The sequence below is a fragment of the Procambarus clarkii genome, chromosome 79 (genome assembly GCF_040958095.1).
Source record: "Procambarus clarkii isolate CNS0578487 chromosome 79, FALCON_Pclarkii_2.0, whole genome shotgun sequence".
NCBI lineage: Eukaryota > Metazoa > Arthropoda > Malacostraca > Decapoda > Cambaridae > Procambarus > Procambarus clarkii.
In genome coordinates this window covers 21,998,975-22,021,849 of record NC_091228.1, presented here as the reverse complement: position 1 = coordinate 22,021,849, position 22,875 = coordinate 21,998,975, and the positions used below count along the sequence as shown (strand labels likewise).

The 22,875-nt window shown below is 40.9% G+C and overlaps 1 protein-coding gene across 1 annotated transcript; it reads left to right on the top strand.

Moving 5' to 3' along the window:
• Positions 1–1,750: 1,750 nt before the first annotated feature.
• Positions 1,751–19,486, top strand: LOC138349571 (uncharacterized). Its single transcript, XM_069314583.1, has 4 exons — positions 1,751–1,856; positions 11,454–12,293; positions 12,692–12,874; positions 18,900–19,486. Exons 2-4 carry the CDS (start codon positions 11,493–11,495, stop codon positions 19,410–19,412), a joined length of 1,497 nt encoding a protein of 498 aa, XP_069170684.1. The 5' UTR covers positions 1,751–1,856; positions 11,454–11,492; the 3' UTR covers positions 19,413–19,486.
• The last annotated feature ends 3,389 nt before the right edge of the window (positions 19,487–22,875 follow it).

Here is a 22,875-nt window from a genome sequence, read left to right as displayed (position 1 = left end):
ACGATCCCCTGCCGCGAAGAATCGTTTTTTCATCCAAGTACACATTTTACTGTTGCTTTAAACAGAGGCTACAGTTAAGGATTTGCGCCCAGTAAATCCTCCCCGGCCAGGATACGAACCCATGACATAGCGCTCGCGGAACGCCAGGCGAGTGTCTTACCACTACACCACGGAGACTGCACCACGGAGACTCTACCGAGTTGTGGGTTGGGTTGTCCGTAAAGGAGGATCAACGACGACAACACCACCGACCCACACCACTATAATAAAGAGAACATTATAAGACTGAAAAAGATCACAGAAAATGGAGAAAACTGGTGAAGAATATGAACTGAACAAGTAGTGAACATTTGCAGAACATGGAGTGAGCATTAAAATACATTGAAGAGTGTGCGAAGAACACAGTAGTAGTAGTAGGCATCCATCAGTCTCAGGAGACTATGGAGTTGCGCTCTGATTGTCGGTCTGGAGTGGCCTCACCAGGGCGCAAAGCCAGGGTAGGTTGATTCGGGGGAGAAGCTGTTACCCAGGCAGCAGGTCCCCCCTCTCCACGGCGCTGAAAGTCTCCAATGGAAAGGTATACGCCAATACGATTAGTTCCAGCGCCGTCGCAGGAACTGTGAGTCCCGGGGATGACCTCGAAGGTGGTGAAGAAGGTTCACGGCGGAAGAACACAGTGAATATAGAGGAAATATACAAATACAGTACAATTATTGAAGGGTTGGATAAGTTGGGAAATGGGTAAGACGAAAGGGGGAAGTAAGAGATGAGAAGGTAAGGGGGGGGGGGAAAGTAAAGGGTGTGGGGAGATAAGGACAAAAGGGAGTTGGGCAAGATAAGGGGGTAAGGGGAGGGGAGGTAAGGGATGAGAAGGTAAGAGAGGGTAAAGGTTAGGTGTTATTTGACCGTGTGATTATTGCTTAGTTGAGTAAACAAAAGGTATTGAAGGAAGGGTGCGATCTGGCCGTGTGAATATTAGCACGTTAGTGATTATTGACATAGCTCTTGAAACGTGGTGGAGATAGGGTCCCTCGATTGTTTCAAGCGCGGGTTGGACATGTATATGAGTGGGATTGGCTGGTTATAAATAGGAGTTGCAAAGAGAAGCAAAGAATGGCAAACACTTCATCCGGCCCTGGGGATTTGTTTGGTTTGAGTTTCACTATTTGTTTAATTACATCCTCCCTGGTAACTGCTAAACTCGTCAACCTGTCCTCGTCCCCACCCACATAGACTTGTTCGGCTGAAGGTATTGTGTTAAGTTCATCTTTAGTAAATACAGATATAAAATATTTATTAAAAATACTACTCATCTCCTCGTCATTATCCGTTATTTGACCTGTCTCAGTTTTTAATGGACCTATCCTTTCCCTAGTCTTAGTTCGATATAACTGAAAAAAACTTAAGGATTTGTCTTTGCTTGCTCTGCTATGCGAACTTCATAGTTTCTTTTTACCCTCCTTATCTCCTTTTTAACATTTCTAACCAGTTGTACGAATTTTTGTTCTAAACTGACTTCCCCATTCCTTATCCTTTTGTACCGAGCTCTCTTTCTACCTATAAGGTTCTTCAGATTCTTTGTTATCTATTACGGATCATTAGCATTCGATCTATTCAATTTGTATGTATACTACGTTCCTGTGCTTTGCTTAGAATATTTGTAAATAAGTTGTGTTTTGAATCCACATCGTAATCCCTTTTTACGTCACCATGGTGGAGCTCTCTATATCATTCGACTTTGTGAACTTTGTGCACATGGCAGCTGCAGAGAAGGTGGTTATCAGCTGGTGATAAGTTATCTTGGCCACCTCAGTCGCCACCAGGCTGCCTCCCCACCACTCCCCGCACCAGTCCAAGTAATTACTTACAACCTAAACTATCTATATTTAAGGTGAATAATAAAGTGAATAAGCTTGTAGTCAGGTGTTCAAGTGTCACACGAAAGGACTCAGATTTCCATATCTTTGTTGTTTCTCATCTGAACGGAAAAGTGAACTTCCAGTATGAAGTGGGTCCCGGTATTGCAGTCGGGGTCGTTCTCGAAGCACAGTCGAGAATTCCGGGTTCGAATCCCAGGCGGGACAGAAATGGTTGGGCACATTTTCTTTCACTGAATGTGCCTGTTCACCTAGCAGTAAGAAGGTAGTCAGGAGTTAGTCAGCTTGTTGCGGGGTCAGTAATTCGACCTTGAAGGGAGGCAGGTCTTGATATAAGCATATAACGTGTATGAATACACTCTGGCTACCTGTCCCCTGACACACAATGAATTATTATTAATTATAATGAATGCCACCAGCATGCAGGAGTGGTCATTAAGGTCAAGTGTGTACACACAGTGACCAGTGGTCACACCTCCCTCACCACAATACTCCTGGGTAGGCGGCTCCTGGGTTTTTATGTACCTCTCTTTTATATATCTTTATATATATATTATACCTCTTTCTTATATACCTTTATATATAATATATATATATATATATATATATATATATATATATATATATATATATATATATATATATATATATATATATATATATATATATATATGTCGTACCTAGTAGCCAGAACGCAATTCTCAGCCTACTATGCAAGGCCCGATTTGCCTAATAAGACAAGTTTTCATGAATTAATTATTTTTCGACTACCTAACCTACCTAACCTAACCTAACCTAACTTTTTCGGCTACCTAACCCAACCTAACCTATAGAGATAGGTTAGGTTAGGTTAGGTAGGGTTGGTTAGGTTCGGTCATATATCTACGTTAATTTTAACTCCAATAAAATAAAATTTACCTCATACATATGGAAATGGGTAGCTTTATCATTTCATAAGAAAAAAATTAGAGAAAATATATTAATTCAGGAAAACTTGGCTTATTAGGCAAATTGGGCCTTGCATAGTAGGCTGAGAAGTGCGTTCTAGCTACTAGGTACGACATATATATATATATATATATATATATATATATATATATATATATATATATATATATATTAGTATATTTTGGTAGCAGTCTTTCCTGTAGACATATATTATTAAATATGACCGAAAAAGTAAGACTAATAATTCTAACACGAATTTTCTCAATCTTTCGTACATTACGCTTCACTGTTGGAGGTAAATCAAAAATCAATTCTCCAAAATTCATTTTTATTTCTAGTCTGACGCGACACGGGCGCGTTTCGTAAAACTTATTACATTCTCAAAGACTTTAGTTCACAAATACACAACTGAATAGAACTTACGTATCTCCGATTTTATATCTACATTTGAGTGAGGTGGAAGGGGTGATGTGGCATTAACACAAGACAGAACAAAATGTGGTATTAATAGGGTATTAATTTCATCAACACAAGACAGAACAAGAGTATTAATAGGGTATTAATTTCATCAACACAAGACAGAACACGAAGCAATGGATATTGAATAGAAGTGTTTGTAGAAAGCCTATTGGTCCATATTTCTTGATGCTTCTATATTGGAGCGGAGTCTTGAGGTGGGTAGAATATAGTTGTGCAATAATTGGCTGTTGATTGCTGGTGTTGACTTCTTGATGTGTAGTGCCTCGCAAACGTCAAGCCGCCTGCTATCGCTGTATCTATCGATGATTTCTGTGTTGTTTACTAGGATTTCTCTGGCGATGGTTTGGTTGTGGGAAGAGATTATATGTTCCTTAATGGAGCCCTGTTGCTTATGCATCGTTAAACGCCTAGAAAGAGATGTTGTTGTCTTGCCTATATACTGGGTTTTTTGGAGCTTACAGTCCCCAAGTGGGCATTTGAAGGCATAGACGACGTTAGTCTCTTTTAAAGCGTTCTGTTTTGTGTCTGGAGAGTTTCTCATGAGTAGGCTGGCCGTTTTTCTGGTTTTATAGTAAATCGTCAGTTGTATCCTCTGATTTTTGTCTGTAGGGATAACGTTTCTATTAACAATATCTTTCAGGACCCTTTCCTCCGTTTTATGAGCTGTGGAAAAGAAGTTCCTGTAAAATAGTCTAATAGGGGGTATAGGTGTTGTGTTAGTTGTCTCTTCAGAGGTTGCATGGCTTTTCACTTTCCTTCTTATGATGTCTTCGACGAAACCATTGGAGAAGCCGTTATTGACTAGGACCTGCCTTACCCTACAGAGTTCTTCGTCGACTTGCTTCCATTCTGAGCTGTGGCTGAGAGCACGGTCGACATATGCGTTAACAACACTCCTCTTGTACCTGTCTGGGCAGTCGCTGTTGGCATTTAGGCACATTCCTATGTTTGTTTCCTTAGTGTAGACTGCAGTGTGGAAACCTCCGCCCTTTTCCATGACTGTTACATCTAGAAAGGGCAGCTTCCCATCCTTTTCCATCTCGTAAGTGAAACGCAGCACGGAACTCTGCTCAAATGCCTCCTTCAGCTCCTGCAGATGTCTGACATCAGGTACCTGTGTAAAAATGTCGTCAACATACCTGCAGTATATGGCCGGTTTCAAGTTCATGTCGACTAAGACTTTTTGCTCGATGGTAGCCATGTAGAAGTTTGCAAACAGGACACTTAGGGGAGAACCCATGGCGACCCCATCTACTTGCTTATACATGTGCCCATCCGGGCTCAAGAAGGGTGCCTCTTTAGTACAAGCTTGGAGTAGTTTCTTCAGAATATTTTCTGGTATGTCAAGAGGAGTACAGGCTGGATCACGATACACTCTGTCGGCTATCATTCCGATTGTCTCGTCCACAGGTACGTTGGTAAACAGCGATTCTACCTCCAACGAGGCTCTTATCCCTGTGGCCCGTGTGCCCCGCAGTAAGTCAACAAATTCCTTTGGAGACTTTAGGCTGAAGGCGCAAGGAACATAAGGAGTCAGCAGGCCGTTGAGTCGCTTCGCCAGTCTGTACGTGGGTGTGGGTATCTGGCTAATGATTGGCCGAAGTGGGTTTCCAGGCTTGTGCGTCTTGACATTTCCATACGCATATCCAGGTTTATATTCCCCAATGATCTTTGGCAGGTGGAGTCCGGATTTCTTGGCGTTCACAGTTTCGATCAGTTTGTTGACCTTTGCTTTTAATTCGGCTGTAGTGTCCTTCGTTACCCTTTGGAACTTAGTTTGGTCAGAGAGTATGATGTTCATTTTCGCCAGATATTCGTCTTTTTTAAGAATGACATATATTGGCGACTTGTCACCTCTCCTGACAACTATCTCCTTGTTCTCACGAAGGCTTTTAGCTGCCGCTTTAAGCTCGGGGGACAGTATGGTGCTTCTGTAATTGCCTCGATTCTTTCCTCCTTCTGCAATAAGTTCTGCTTGTAAGGTATCTTTGGTAGTGACCTTCTTTTGTGTCTCGAGGTCGAATATGTCGTCCAACAGAATTTCCAACTCTACTTTCCGGGCCATTTCACTCGGTCTGGACATGACATGACAGTTTATGCCCAGATTTAGGATAATTTGGGCAGTTTATGCCCAGATTTATATATATATATATATATATATATATATATATATATATATATATATATATATATATATATATATATATATATATATGTCGTACCTAGTAGCCAGAATGCACTTGTCAGCCTACTATGCAAGGCCCGATTTGCCTAATAAGCCAAGTTTTCATGAATTAATTGTTTTTCGACTACCTAACCTACCTAACCTAACCTAACCTAACTTTTTCGGCTTCCTAACCAAACCTAACCTATAAAGATAGGTTAGGTTAGGTTAGGTAGGGTTGGTTAGGTTCGGTCACATATCCACGTTAATTTTAACTCCAATAAAAAAAATTGACCTCATACATAATAAAATGGGCAGCTTTATCATTTCATAAGAAAAAATTAGAGAAAATATATTAATTCAGGAAAATTTGGCTTATTAGGCAAATCGGGCCTTGCATAGTAGGCTGAGAAGTGAGTTCTGGCTACTAGGTACGACATATTATATATATATATATATATATATATATATATATATATATATATATATATATATATATATATATATATATATATATATTATTATTAAATATGACCGAAAAAGTAAGATTAATAATTCTAACACGAATTTTCTAGATCTTTCTTACGTTTCTTTTCACTGTTGATGGTAATTCAAAGATCAATTCTCCAAAATTCATTTTTATTTCTAGTCTGACGCGACACTTGAGTGCGTTTCGTAAAACTTATTACATTTTCAAAGACTTTAGTTTACACACACACACACAACTTTAACTGAATAGAGCTTAAACATCTTTAGAGTTTTTATACCTACATTTGGGTGAAGTGACATGTTACAATAGTTTTGGATGAGGTGAAAATAAACTTTTAACACAAAACAGAACACGAAACAATGAAATACAAACAGGTATTAAAGGTAGGTAACTGCAGGAGGCCTATTTTTATTGGCCCATATTTCTTGATGCTTCTATATTGGAGCGGAGTCTTGAAGTGGGTAGAATATAGTTGTGCATTAATTGGCTGTTGATTGCTGGTGTTGACTTCTTGATGTGTAGTGCCTCGCAGACGTCGAGCCGCCTGCTATCGCTGTATCTATCGATGATTTCTGTGTTGTTTGCCAAGATTTCTCTGGTGATGGTTTGGTTGTGGGAAGAGGCTATATGTTCCTTAATGGAGCCCTGTTGCTTATGCATCGTTAAACGCCTGGAAAGAGATGCTGTTGTCTTGCCTATATACTGAGTTTTTTGAGGCTTACAATCCCTAAGAGGGCATTTGAAGGCATAGACGACGTTGGTCTCTTTTAAAACGTTCTGCTTTGTGTCTTGGTGTTGGCAAAGGTGTTGACTTTTTAATGTGTAGTGCCTCGCAAACGTCAAGCCGTCTGCTATCGCTGAATCTATCGATGATTTCTGTGTTGTTTACTAGGATTTCCCACAACCAAACCATCGCCAGAGAAATCCTAGTAAACAACACAGAAATCATCGATAGATACAGCGATAGCAGACGGCTTGACGTTTGCGAGGCACTACACATTAAAAAGTCAACACCAGCAATCAACAGCCAATTAATGCACAACTATATTCTACCCACCTCAAGACTCCGCTCCAATATAGAAGCATCAAGAAATATGGACCAATAGGCTTTCTACAATCACTTCCATTCAATACCCATTGTTTCGTGTTCTGTCTTGTGTTGATGAAATTAATACCCTATTAATACCACCTCACCCCATCCACCTCACTCAAATGTAGATATAAAGAAATCGGAGATGTGTAAGTTCTATTCAGTTGTGTATGTGTAAACTAAAGTCTTTGAAAATGTAATAAGTTTTACGAAACGCGCTCAAGTGTCGCGTCAGACTAGAAATAAAAATGAATTTTGGAGAATTGATTTTTGAATTACCACCAACAGTGAAAAGAAATGTACGAAAGATCGAGAAAATTAGTGTTAGAATTATTAATCTTATTTTTTCGGTCATATTTAATAATATATATATATATATATATATATATATATATATATATATATATATATATATATATATATATATATATATATGTCGTACCTAGTAGCCAGAACTCACTTCTCAGCCTACTATGCAAGGCCCGATTTGCCTAATAAGCCAAGTTTTACTGAATTAATATATTTTCTCTAATTTTTTTCTTATGAAATGATAAAGCTGCCCATTTCATTATGTATGAGGTCAATTTTTTTTTATTGGAGTTAAAATTAACGTAGATATATGACCGAACCTAACCAACCCTACCTAACCTAACCTAACCTATATTTATAGGTTAGGTTAAGTTAGGTAGCCAAAAACGTTAGGTTAGGTTAGGTTAGGTAGGTTAGGTAGTCGAAAAAACAATAATTCATGAAAACTAGGCTTATTAGGCAAATCGGGCCTTGCATAGTAGGCTGAGAAGTGAGTTCTGGCTACTAGGTACGACATATATATATATATATATATATATATATATATATATATATATATATATATATATATATATATATATATATATATATATATATATATATATATATATATATATATATATATATATTCAGTTACCATCAACAGTGAAAAGAAATAATATATATATATATATATATATATATATATATATATATATATATATATATATATATATATATATATATATATATATATATATATATATATATATATATATATACACAACTTTAGAACACTTTCCCACCAGGAGATTCGAACCCTAGCCAGCACAGAAGCCTTACAGCAACTGGCATAACTACGCGTTTAACCCACTGCACCAAACTCAGACCCTTAAAGGAGATGGTAATTTCGGGGTATTTAAACCCCCCAAAGATCATCACCTCCCAAGGGCAACTAGAGTTAGTGAGGGGTCACTCACGTTCTTTCATCAAATTCCTGTTAATATGGTAGAACTCTGTGTCTATGCTTAATGCACAACTTGCCTAAACACACAAGAGAAGTCATACAACTTTAGAACACTTTCCCACCAGGAGATTCGAACCCTAGCCAGCACAGCTGGCTAGGCTAGGGTTCTGTGCTGGTTAGGGTTCGAATCTCCTGGTGGGAAAGTGTTCTAAAGTTGTATGACTTCTCTTGCGTGTTTAGGCAAGTTGTGCATTATATATATATATATATATATATATATATATATATATATATATATATATATATATATATATATATATATATATATATATATATATATATATATATGTCGTACCTAGTACCCAGAACGCACTTCTCAGCCTACTATATATATATATATATGTCGTACCTAGTAGCCAGAACGCACTTCTCAGCCTACTATGCAAGGCCCGATTTGCCTAATAAGCCAAGTTTTCATGAATTAATGGTTTTTCGACTACCTAACCTACCTAACCTAACCTAACCTAATTTTTTCGGCTACCTAACCTAACCTAATCTATTAAGATAGGTTAGGTTAGGTTAGGTAGGGTTGGTTAGGTTCGGTCATATATCTACGGTAATTGTAACTCCAATAAAAAAAAATTTACCTCATACATAATGAAATGGGCAGCTTTATCATTTCATAAGAAAAAAATTAGAGAAAATATATTAATTCATGAAAACTTGGCTTATTAGGCAAATCGGGCCATGCATAGTAGGCTGAGAAGTGCATTCTGGCTACTAGGTACGACATATATATATATATATATATATATATATATATATATATATATATATATATATATATATATATATATATATATATTTTGGTAGCAGTCTTTCCTGTAGACATATATTATTAAATATGACCGAAAAAGTAAGATTAATAATTCTAACACGAATTTTCTCAATCTTTCGTACATTATGCTGTGGACGAGACAATCGGAATGATAGCCGACAGAGTGTATCGTGATCCAGCCTGTACTCCTCTTGACATGCCAGAAAGTATTCTGAGGAAACTACTCCAAGCTTGTACTAAAGAGGCACCCTTCTTGAGCCCGGATGGGCACATGTATAAGCAAGTAGATGGGGTCGCCATGGGTTCTCCCCTAGGTGTCCTGTTTGCAAACTTCTACATGGGTACCATCGAGCAAAAAGTCTTAGTCGACATGAACTTGAAACCGGCCATATACTGCAGGTATGTTGACGACATTTATACACAGGTACCTGATGTCAGACATCTGCAGGAGCTGAAGGAGGCATTTGAGCAGAGTTCCGTGCTGCGTTTCACTTACGAGACGGAAAAGGATGGGAAGCTGCCTTTTCTAGATGTAACAGTCATGGAAAAGGGCGGAGGTTTCCACACTGCAGTCTACACAAAGGAAACAAACATAGGAATGTGCCTAAATGCCAACAGCGACTGCCCTGACAGGTACAAGAGGAGTGTTGTTAACGCATACGTCGACCGTGCTCTCAGCCACAGCTCAGAATGGAAGCAAGTCGACGAAGAACTCTGTAGGGTAAGGCAGGTTCTAGTCAATAACGGCTTCTCCAATGGTTTCATTGAAGACATCATAAGAAGGAAAGTGAAAAGCCATGCAACCTCCGAAGAGACAACTAACACAACACCTATACCCCCTATTAGACTATTTTACAGGAACTTCTTTTCCACAGCTCATAAAACAGAGGAAAGGGTCCTGAAAGATATTGTTAATAGAAACGTTATCCCTACAGACAAAAATCAGAGGATACAACTGACGATTTACTATAAAACCAGAAAAACGGCCAGCCTACTCATGAGAAACTCTCCAGACACGAAACAGAACGCTTTAAAAGAGACTAACGTCGTCTATGCCTTCAAATGCCCACTTGGGGACTGTAAGCTCCAAAAAACCCAGTATATAGGGAAGACAACAACATCTCTTTCTAGGCGTTTAACGATGCATAAACAACAGGGCTCCATTAAGGAACATATAATCTCTTCCCATAACCAAACCATCGCCAGAGAAATCCTAGTAAACAACACAGAAATCATCGATAGATACAGCGATAGCAGGCGGCTTGACGTTTGCGAGGCACTACACATCAAGAAGTCAACACCAGCAATCAACAGCCAATTATTGCACAACTATATTCTACCCACCTCAAGACTCCGCTCCAATATAGAAGCATCAAGAAATATGGACCAATAGGCTTTCTACAAACACTTCTATTCAATACCCATTGTTTCTGTTCTGTCTTGTGTTGATACTTTTAATACCCTATTAATATCCTCTAGTGTTCTGTCTTGTGTTAATGCCACATCATCCTTCCCACCTCACTCAAATGTAATGCCACATCACCCTTCCCACCTCACTCAAATGTAGATATAAAATCAGGGAAACGCAAGTTCTAATCAGTTGTGTATTTGTGAAGTCTTTGAAAATGTAATAAGTTTTACGAAACGCGCCCGTGTCGCGTCAGACTAGAAATAAAAATGAATTTTGGAGAAGTGATTTTTGATTTACCTCCAACAGTGAAGCATAATGTACGAAAGATTGAGAAAATTCGTGTTAGAATTATTAATCTTACTTTTTCGGTCATATTTAATAATATATATATATATATATATATATATATATATATATATATATATATATATAAATATATATATATATATATATATATATATATATATATATATATATAAATATATATATATATATATATATATATATATATATATATATATATATATATATATATATTTAGGTAGCCTAAAAAGTTAGGTTAGGTAAGTTAGGTAGTCGAAAGACAATTAATTCATGAAAACTTGGCTTATTAGGCAAATCTGGCCTTGCATAGTAGGCTGAAAAGTGCGTTCTGGCTACTAGGTACGACACACATATATATATATATATATATATATATATATATATATATATATATATATATATATATATATATATATATATATATATATAAAACTGTCAGCGCTCGATTCCCGATGGTCCAACTGGCTGGGGCATTGTTCTCACATTTAGGCTCCTTGTCCTCATACTCTGCTGCAAGTACAATATATTTATCCTGGCTTAGCGCTTTCTCCTCATAATTATCTGAACTTTTAACAGAAGACTATAGGACGGTGGTGAGGTGTTGCCGGTGGCCCCATGGACGTGCTGGAGTGCAAGGTGTGCTTCGAGTCGTACAACTCCGTCAACAGGAAACCCCGCTCCTTCAGATGCGGCCACACCTTTTGTTCAGTGTGTCTGGAGGACATGTTGGTGCGGGGGTCGTGCTCGTGCCCCCGCTGCCGCCACGACCACAACGCTCTCTCGCTTAACGATATCCCTGTTAACTACAGCATCTTGTCGCTCATAGATGCCGTCGAGAGCTCTTCTGTAGACCTGTCAGAGTTGTGTGCACCCGAGGCGCCCGTCAGGACCCCCAAGACCACGGCGGGCGTCTGTGATGACCACGGCAATCATCTAGTTTTCTTCTGTACAAATTGCGACAAATTTATCTGTCGTGACTGTACCATCCTGGACCACCCGAAGGTGGATCACAGCGTAATCACCATTAAGAACTTGTTATCCCAGAAGAAAGAAGAAAACAAGGCAGCTGTTGAGACAGTAAAACAGCAGAGTAAACAAGAAATGGATGATCTCCTGAAATACTTGGATGAACTACGGGTTGAAACGAACATGCTTGACAAACTAAATGAACAGATTAAGAAGGCGATGGTGCTGAGTGTGGAGGAGCAGGACCGCGTGAAGCAGGCCATGACAGCAGCAGACCAGGTGCCGCTCCAGCTATCGGCCGTCACACGCGCTATGGACGAGGCTTCAACCTTAGACGATGTCAACAACGCTGCTACTAGAACCAGGGGCCTTAAGCAGCATTTTGAACAAATGGTTATTGACAACACGACAAGACTTATGTCTCACGAAAACAGGAACAACTTTCTTAAAGTAAGTAATACAATTCGAGCAGTCAAACTTCACAGATATTTATGAACTCTCAGGTATGCGATTTTCGTAATGCTAGCTTATGCATTTAAACAAGTTATTTAGGAATATGTTCTTGGATAAATTAGAACTTAGCAGCCTCACAGTCATATGAGAACTGTTCATAACACTCCTAATTAAGTCCTAAATATTAAAGTATTTTAACATATATTATGTTCTCTGAACTAATAATACAGCAAGATCAACCATTAAAATCCATTTAATTTACAATTCAGATATATAAAGTACACATCTACATGTCTATCAATAGAATATCTGTTTGTCTAAGGTTGTAGACAAATACAGGCTAATAGACTTTCGAAACCGGCAATATGAATATGACTGAGATTGTTTTGTTGCAGTGGCTGATGATGATGATCTCTGGTTGTGAGGTGCGTGAGGGCGCGGGCGGCGGGCGTGCCATCTACCTGCTGCAGGAGGGTGATGGCGCCACCCGCAGCGCGCCCATCACCCTGCTCCATGGCCGCCTCCACCTTCACGCTCTCTCTAGTAAACAACCTCCAGACGACGCTCTCGTCCTCCCTGTAAGTCACACATACACATTTCCTTCCTGTCCTCATCCGCCTTACAGGCCTCTCTCGACGCCGCACCGAGCCTCAGTGGGTCGTCTTTCCATTTCCTTCCTGTCCTCATCCGCCTTGGCTCCAACCTTGACACCTTTGCACCCTGGGGGGGCCGCTGGACAATTAACATAGCGCGATATATTGCTGTCAGGCTCTTCAGTTGGGGTCCCACACAAGTTGATGCGATTTTCCCGTTCTCCTGTTGTATCGACTTGGACTAATTTTGAATTAAATATTTACACATTTCTTGAACATTTGTTAAAGAATTGTCTCTGAATTCACGTATCTTTTCGCACTCCATCAATATAGTGACGGAGGGTGTGCGAATAATTTAGTTGACAGATTACATTTGGTCAGGTCTACATCAGCAGGTAATGAACATTCCTAGACACTTACAATTTGAAATTTCAAGAACAAAAGTGTGGGGGTTTTCTGCTTTGCTTTCACGACTGCAATGCGTACGTCGCCACTGTACATGTGGCAGACGCTTCACGAAGCTGTCGGAATTTGCAGAATAGAAAATACGAGAGCAACCGTACAGGGCCTGGGAGCAAGGTCGAGTTAGAGTCCTTGAGGGTCTCTTCTCAGACTAGTCTCACCTGGTCCTGGTCCACGTTGATCGTTGGAATCTCCTCAATGATTTAACACTTTAAGGGACTCCTAGGGTCCTCATCACATGTATAGTTTAGTGAGTAATAGGCAACTCGGTGTTGAAGACACTTAGAGCTGAAGGCTTGAGTAAATAGTTGGCAGTATTCAGAAGTGGTTCAACGGAAACACCGCATAAAGCTTAACAGTAGTTTATTTACTAACTTAACCACTAATACAAAGGGTGCTTGATTTACTTTAGATTGGCGTCAGAAAGGCTATGGTTGCAGTAGCGAGACTCTTGACGTCTGGCTAAACGACTCGTATCCACTCGTGGAGTAACACCTAACTTAACACAGTTGACAGCCAATCATTAACACGGCAACCTAACTGCCGGTATGCAAAGGGATCACAAGAGTTCCAACCGGATACTCGGTAATGATGATATGCAATAAACACAACTACACTGTCAATGGGACAGGCAATAACATGTACAATAATAATGTCACACAATAACTAAATGTGTGGTGTATGTGAAGCTCACATTCACAGACGAGTGAAATGCAGTGATACCACACAGATAAACACGCATTCACCGTCGATTCACCTATGACCTGTGACAGGTATGAGAAGGTGAGAACTGTGGTTGATAACTCAGATCAACACAGACTCAATAAAACAATGACAAGATCTTGTACTTACAGATAGGGTACCTTTCCTTACTCACTCACTCAGGCACATTTATACAAGCACTCGTAGGTGGCCTGACAGCTGGCTTCGCTCGTAGACACGGAGGGTACTTGCAGTAGGGCGGGCTGTATGCTTAACAGACAGACACACACACACACACTGGCATTGGCGATGAGTAAGGTGGTGACGTCACGTAGTAGTGAGGGCGGCGGCGGCGCTCGAGGTACTGGGGTACACACTCGTAGCGGCTGTGGTACCATGCAGGTACACTTGTGGTAAAGTCACACACAGGATACTTAGGCGGCAGCACTGCCTTAGTTCACTCTAAGTCACTCACAACGATCTTTGTCACCAGGGGTTACCTGATACCAGTCTGTTTCGCTCTGGAAATTTGTCACTTTAGGCTTCTGAATAATATATTCACACTCGTGATTCTGGGCGAGTGTGTCATATAATCTTCAGACGCTGAGTTAACTTGACGGTGAGGAATAGACAGTGTTCTTCTATCTATTGGCCGTTAGATAGAACAGGACACGTCCTCTATGCAAGAGATCCCTCACAAGAATGGGTTTTTGCCTGAAGCTCAGGGCGTCTTGTGGCACACACAAGGGGATTACAATTTGACCAATGGCATTGCAGAAAATGAGCGGGAACCAATCATATTAGCTCGTTCGATGAGCAGTAGGAGGAGTGACGTCATGAACACGTCACGACCATAGCTGTTATTCACCATCGCGCCGGTTGACCCCAGAGGTCAGACGCTGCTAGCGTCTCCCCTCTGTCCCACGCTCCACCACCGATGTACTCACTAACCCTGTGGCAAGTATGCTTAACTCCCTGTATCTACTTCCTGCCTGGACATACGGCGGCCTCCGTATTATAAAAGTGTTCCTGGTTAAGTGGGCATTCTGGAGATACCCAACATGCCAGGTCACTATCCTGGGTTAACAGAAATAGGACCTTGTGCACAAGATCGGTGCACTGTGCACAGCAATGAGCCATTCCAGTCAGCTGTGGGAGAATCTTGAGAGGCACTCTCTCACAAAAAGATTATAGATTCAAGCTAAGGCAACAAAGATGTCGAAAAAAATGTATCAAGTTTTCTTTTACAAAGAGAATGGTAGATGATTTGGAGCAAGTGAGAAGGCGTTGGACCCCATACCCATCCTGTGGGCGGCGGTGGACCCCATACCCATCCTGTGGGCGGTGGTGGACCCCATACCCATCCTGTGGGCGGTGGTGGACCCCATACCCACCCGTGGGCACACCCACCCAACTGGGCGGCAGCTTTACAGTCATGTGCAGCTGCACCTACAGTAAGCAAGCCGCGCAACCCGTCCTCGACTCAAGTCCATTACATTCAGCGGTCGACCCCACAGACGCATTCATACATTTTAACATGCTGTTCATTCAAAACGGGAATTTTCTCAAATATAAATTAATATTATAATATATTAATATATTGTGCATATATTTGCATAGTTTAGGTTAGGTTAGGTGTTAACCAAACCACACACTAGAAAGTGAAGGGACGACGACGTTTCGGTCCGTCCTGGACCATTCTCAAGTCGATTGAGTGGTCCAGGACGGACCGAAACGTCGTCATCCCTTCACTTTCTAGTGTGTGGTTTGGTCAACATATTTCAGCCACGTTATTGTGACTCCTCGTCTGCCTTAGGTTAGGTGTTTAGGTTCTGTTGGCGATTATTTGTATTTGCAGTACGTGGGTGAAGCATTTATAGCGTTGTGGTTCGAACAAAATTCGTCAGTGAAGCACTTGTTCCGGATATGTTCGAACGTCAGCAGTTGTGAGTCGTGTGTAAACCGCTTTTCATTCATAAACAGGGGGTTTGGCGGGTGGATGGAATCACTTTTGGATCTTTGTTTGGAGGACGGGCTGCAACTAGGTGAATACTTGTTCCGGAAGTGTTCGAATGAAATCAGTTGTGCAGCCCGTCCTCCAAACAAAGACCCAAGAGTGATTCCATGCACCCGCCAAACCCCATATTTATGAATGAAAAACGGTTTACACACGACTCACAACTGATTTCGTTCGAACACTTTCGGAACAAGTGCTTCACTGACGAATTTTGTTCGAACCACAATGCTGTAAATGCTTCACCCACGTACTACAAATGCAAATAATCGCCAACAGAACCTAAACACCTGACCTAACCTATCCTATGCCTATATATACACAATATGCTAATATGTTATAATATTCCTGACAGCTGAGTTGACAGCGCTTCGGATTCGTAGTCCTGAGGCTCCGGGTTCGATCCCCGGTGGAGGCGGAAACAAATGGGCAGAGTTTCTTTCACCCTGTTGCCCCTATTCACCTAGCAGTAAATAGGTACCTGGGAGTTAGACAGCTGCTACGGCCTGCTTCCTGGGAGTGTGTAACAAACAGGAGGCCTGGTCGACCGGACCGGGCCGCGGGGACGCTAAGCCCCGAAATCATCTCAAGATACCCTGTACGGGATGGGGTCAACAAGTGGAATGCACTGAAAGAAAAAAAACGTGGAAGCTGCTGCTATCCACAAGTTTAAACCCAATTTCGACTAAGAATTTGAATGTCACAAGGTTAGGTTTATAAGGCAGCCCGTTCTCGCACTTGCTTATAGTCAATATTGGCTTATTTAATAAGTGCATATGTGACATACTAATTGATTGTGAATATTTTAGTTTACCTTGAAAAGCTTCATAGAAAACACCGACCTCACCTAACCTTCTTAGTATGTTAAGATAAGCATCTTATTGCTTCTTAATTACAATTATTACTTAACCTATACCGTTGATAGGTTAAGTAATAATTGTAAATAAGAAGCAATAAGATGCTTATCTTAACATACTAAGAAGGTTAGGTGAGGTCGGTGTTTTATATGAAGCTTTTCAAGATAAACTAAAATATTCACAATCAATTAGTATGTCACATATGCACTTATTAAATAAGCCAATATTGACTATAAGCAAGTGCGAGAACGGGTTGCATAGGCGGGGCATTCCTAGAGCTACACCTCATCCCTGGTAGACACTGTGAGGTAAGCACTCACACTCACATTCTGGAAACTGGAACATGCTGGAGGGGTGACAGGGAGACTTCTGACATGGAGGAACATTTGCTGACAGATGAGGGACAGTAAACAGAGACAGTGTATCTGACTGGAGGAGTGTTACTAGCGGAGTACCACAGGGTTCAGTTCTTGCACCAGTAATGTTCATCGTCAACATAAACCATCTACCAGAAGGAATACAGAATTATATGAACCTGTTTGCTGATGATGCTAAGATACTGTGGAAGAGAGGATCGCAGCCGATTGTAATGCCGTTCAAATTGATCTATGTAAAATAAGTGCTTGGAGCGTCAAATGGCAAGTGGAATTCAACGTGAATAAATGTCATGTTATAGAATGTGGAATCTGATAAAATAGACCACACACAGCTTACAAATTATGTGGAAAGGAATTACAGAACTCTGATAAAGAACGAGACCTAGGAGTGGTTATGGATAGTAAGCTGTCGCCAGAGGAACCCAAGACAGCATTGCAAGAGGAGTGTATGCGTCGCTTTCCAACTTCAGACTTACTTGTAATTATATTGATGTTTAAATACTAAAGAAAAAGTTCATGACTTTTGTGAGACCAAAATTGGAATATGCAGCAGTTGTATGGAGGCCAAATCTCAAGACGCACATAAATAAACTGGAAAAGGTGCAGTGTGGCATGTTACAAAGTGGCTTCCGGAACTGAGAAACAAGTTACGAGGGGAGACTAGAGGCGTTAAACATGCCAAAACTAGAAGATAGAAGAAAGAGGTGATATGATCACCACTTACAAAATAGTAATAGGAATCGACCACATTGGCAAAGAGGAACTCCTGACACCAGCAACTTCACAAACAATTGGACACAGATTCAAGCTAAGGAAACAAAGGTGCCGAAAAAAATAGAAACTTTTCTTTTGGAAAGAGTGGCAGACGGTTGGAACAAGCTAAGTGAGAAGGTGGTGGAGGCCAAGACTGTCAGTAGTTTCAAAGCGTTATACGACAGAGTGCTGAGAAAATGGGACACCACGAGCGTAGCTCTCATCTTGTAACTACACTTAGACAATTAATTATACACACACAGCTTTAGGGAGCTAAACCTCATGTCCCCTTTAAGACAAGAGTAAGAGGAGACATGATAACCACCTACAAAATTCTCAGGGAAATTGACAGGGTAGACAAAGACAAACTCTTTAGCGGGATGAACACGAACAAGGGGACACAGGTGGAAACTTAGTACCCAAATGAGCCACAGAGATAGAAATAATTTTTTCAGTCTCAGAGTAGTTTACAAATGGAATGCATTAAACAGTGATGTGGTGGAGGCTGACTCCATACTCAGTTTCAAATGTAGATATGATAGAGCCCAGTAGGCTCAGGAATCTATACACCAGATGATTGACAGTTGAGAGGAGGGACCAAAGAGCCAAAGCTCAACCCCCGCAAGCACAACTAGGTAAGTACCCACACACGAGGCAACCCTAAGGTAATGTTTATGTCGTGTCCAGCCTTCTACTTAACTCAGTAATCCTCCGACACTTTATTGCCTAGATACTCATTCATTATTGTGTGTTCGTGGTAAGGCATCATTGATAATGAACATGTACAATGCTTATTTATATCACGTATATAATCTGCCAATTAGACCATAATATTGTGTGCACAGTACGGTCGAGTGCGGAGTCTGGTGGAGGCGTCGTCAGCGCTGACCTTCCTGCAGCTGGCATGGGGTTCCACCATCACCAGCCGGATCTACATCCGTCTTCGAAGCCAAACCCAACGGAGCCATAATTTCCTGCTGCTGTGCACGGGTGAGCGCGGGTTCACCTACAGAGGTTCCCACTTCCTCCAGGCGCACTGGCTGGGTCGCTGCGGGGAATACGTCGAGTGTGGCGACTACGAGCTCGACAACGGGTCCGGGGGCGCGCCTCTGGTAGATGCTCTTGAGTACGACGGCGAACTGAAGCAACCCATCGAGTGCGGGGTGGTGAGTGCCAGGAGTCGGGCCACCAAGACCGCCTCCATGTTCAAGATCTACACCAGAGATTCTCCCGGTTATTTTGACAAAGGTGTCTTCGGCATGGTGGAGACTGGAATGGATGTCATGAGAGAGGCTCTCACGCAGAAAGACATCATGAATGTTGAAGTGTGGGACTGCGGGGTTGTGATTCCTTTTTGACAGCTGATTGGCATATATAACTTAGGGTGACTGCAATAAATTTAAATAATATTTAATATATATATAATTCATAATGTGGCGTTCAAATATTCACTATCCTTTGTATGGTACTTATCAATGGGTTCGAGATCGACCTCAAGTACAGGTTCTAAATTAAGCAACTGACATATGTGGAGAGCTAGTGTCACAATTGATATGTTTGTCCTGCACACCGCCCCCCGTCCAGTGGGCAGCGGTGGATAGGTTACAATCACTCAGTTACTACCTACAGTTAGCAAACTGGGGATATTTGGCTAAAATTTCTGGTAGCAGATCATTTTGAATGAAATATTGACACATCGCTGGAACATTGGTTATAGAATTGTCTCTAAATTCACGTATCTTTTCGCACTCCATCACATAGTGACGGAGGGTGTGCGAATAATTTTGTTGACACAGTTTACATTTGGTCAGGTCTACATCGGCAGATAATGAGAATTCCCAGAGATACTTGTAACCGAGTCTAAGCCGAGCAGTAGTAACATCTAGAAGTCTGCTGATTTTATTGGATGATCTATAGATGTGTGGCTCCTCTTGCATGACAGTATGATGATAGATCGAATTACTGGTGTCAATTTCACTTTGCCTCAGATCTACAAAATTTTGTTGAAGATCTCGGTGTACTGCTGCTCTCAGATTGCTTATTGACAATCTAAGGTTACACTCAACGGCTCCTTTAAAGGCAGATTCTTTGGCTAACTTATCAGCTCTATCATGCATTCGGAGGCCAACATGACATTGAGTCCACATGAAATGGACTGTGTTACCATCCTTAATAATTTTGTTGTATTTGTGTTTAGCTTCGGACACGAGCATGTTACAGTTATGTCTTAAAGAGTTGAGAGCAATTAAGGATGATAAAGAATCATTTACAATTAATGTATCAAGTTTGGAGACTTGTACACATTTCAGTGCAAGGATCAAGGCAAATAGTTCGGTCTGAAGGGTAGAGGCCCAATTGTTTATACGGACTCCCCACTCAAAATATATGCCATCGCCCATTATCATAACGTCATAAATGTGTGAACATTTAATGCTAAGTTACCTTACTCAAATTTAGAGAAAGTTATAGATTTTAAAGTTACTTTAATCAATGATTTTAATATCATTACAGTTGTCAGATTGAGAGAGAACCTATTTCCGTAACAACTTACCCACAAGGTTACAATGATGGCTGTATAAACAGGTGTACAGCAGTCTATGTCACAGTTTATATTTCTGGTATAGAGTAACAGCTTACAATTTGAAAGGTGATGTACATTGGAAAATTAAAGTGTAGTTTACCATTATTGAAATAAGACAGATATTGTCACACTTTATATCACAAAATTAGGATGACGAGAAGACAATTTAAAGAGGAAATATAAACTAATCATTGCGTGAAGTTATATCATAAAAATGTTCACAGCCTCAGCATTCTCCCCTCGAGAGATTGTGCCACTATTCCAGTTCAACATCACAACACAATTCATACAACAGAGATCCGACTTCAATGGGACTCAAAATGCGTCAGTAATTCATCTGCTTTATGACAGAAGTTCCTTCAAAAGTCTAAATATCCATCTGGGGTTCTCCCTGCTTATTCTGCCGAATAAATGAAGAAGAGGACATTGGAATCAGAATCCACCATTCACTGAAGGTTAGGGGTCCGTCTCGCCATGCCCTGTGGCCGGGGGGATCGGGCTCCGAAGCTACATAAAAACCCTATACCCCCCCGAAGTGGCAAGGGGAGTTAGGGGACAAAAAAAAAAAAAAAAAAAAAAAAAAATTGCACAAGTGGGAGCTGCCGTTAAGAAAAAAAAACTATGAATAGTCAAGCGAACCTTTGACTTCAAGGAACAGAAAGTAGTTATTACCTGCTTGATGGGGTTCTGAGAGGAGTTCTACTGCCCAAGCCCGGCCCGAGGCCAGGCTTGGCTTGTGAGAACTTGGTCCAACAAGACTGTTCCGTGGAGCGGCCCGCAGGCCCACATATCCACCACAGCCCGGTTGGTCCGGCACTTCTTGAAGAAAACTATCTAGTTTTCTCTTGAAGATGTCCACGGTTGTTCCGGCAATATTTCTTATGCTCGCTGGGAGGACGTTGAACAACCGCGGACCTCTGATGTTTATACAGTGTTCTCTGATTGTGTCTATGGCACCTCTGCTCTTCTCTGGTTCTATTCTGCATTTTCTTCCATATCGTTCACTCCAGTATAATATATAGTGTTATTTTACTGTGTAGATTAGAGACCTGCCCCTTCAGTATTTTCCACGTGTATATTATTTGATCTCTCTCTCTTCTGCTTTCTAGTGAGTACATTTGGAGAGCTTTGAGACGATCCCAATAATTTAGGTGTTTTATCGTGTATGCCGTGTATGTTCTCCCTCGAATTCAGTAATCTCTCCTGCGCTTAAGGGGAAAGTAAGAATCGAGCAGTACTCAAAACGGGACAGTACAAGTGATTTGAAGAGTACAACCATTGTGATGGGATCCCTGGATTTGGAGGTTCTCGTAATCCATCCAATCATTTTTCTGGCTGACGCAATATTTGCTTGGTTGTGCTCCCTGAACGTTAGGTCGTCAGACATCATTATTCCTAAATCTTTGACATGCAGCTTTCCTACTATGGGAAGATTTGATTTTGTACTTTTTTGATCAGTGTTTTGTACCCTGTATTATGTTTTAGGTCCGTACATCACGTTATTTCCTGCTGTCCAGTTGAACACTTAATAATTGCCTGTAATTTTTTAATGTCTTAAGCGGAGGCAATTTTCATGCTGATTTTTGTCATCTGTAAAGGATGATACGAAACGGTGACTTGTATTTTTAACTACATCTGATATGAGAATAAGGAAAAGCAGTGGTGCAAGGACTGTACCCTGAGGTACAGAGCTTTTAACTGTGCTTGGACTATTTTATATAGTAGACTGTTACTCTGTTCTGTTCGACAGAAAACCAAGTATCCAGCGTCCCACTTTGCCAGTTATTCCCATTGACCTCCTTTCGTGTGCTATCACTCCATGGTCACATTTATCGAATGCCTTTGCAAAGTCCGTGTATACCACATCTGGATGTGTTTTTCTTCTAATTTTGTTAGAAAACAGTGATTTTGCCGTAATGGTCAAGTAGCCGAGAGGCATGATCTTCCTGCTCTAAATTCATGTTGGCCTGGGTTGTGGAGGTCATTGGTCTCCATGAAACTAAGTGACCTGACTCCTGATCACTCTCTCAAATACTTTTATTATGTGGGACGTTAGTACAACTGGTCTATAATTCTTAGCCAATGCTTTGCTTCCTCCTTTATGAACACAGACGGCACCGCTCCTGTGCCAGGCAAGTCCACTACGGGCTCACCATAGCCCGTGCTACTTGGAACTTGTTCCGAGTAGCTGAATCTACAACAACAATCCTCCTTTGTGTAGAGGGGCAATGTCTGCTGCT

Bases quoted from the DNA above. Each gene is read 5' to 3' on its own strand.
- LOC138349571 (XM_069314583.1), top strand. From the start codon at position 11,493: ATGGACGTGCTGGAGTGCAAGGTGTGCTTCGAGTCGTACAACTCCGTC. The intron at 12,294-12,691 runs GTAAGTAATACA...GTTTTGTTGCAG, and splicing joins ACAGGAACAACTTTCTTAAA to TGGCTGATGATGATGATCTC. The intron at 12,875-18,899 runs GTAAGTCACACA...TTGTGTGCACAG, and splicing joins ACGACGCTCTCGTCCTCCCT to TACGGTCGAGTGCGGAGTCT.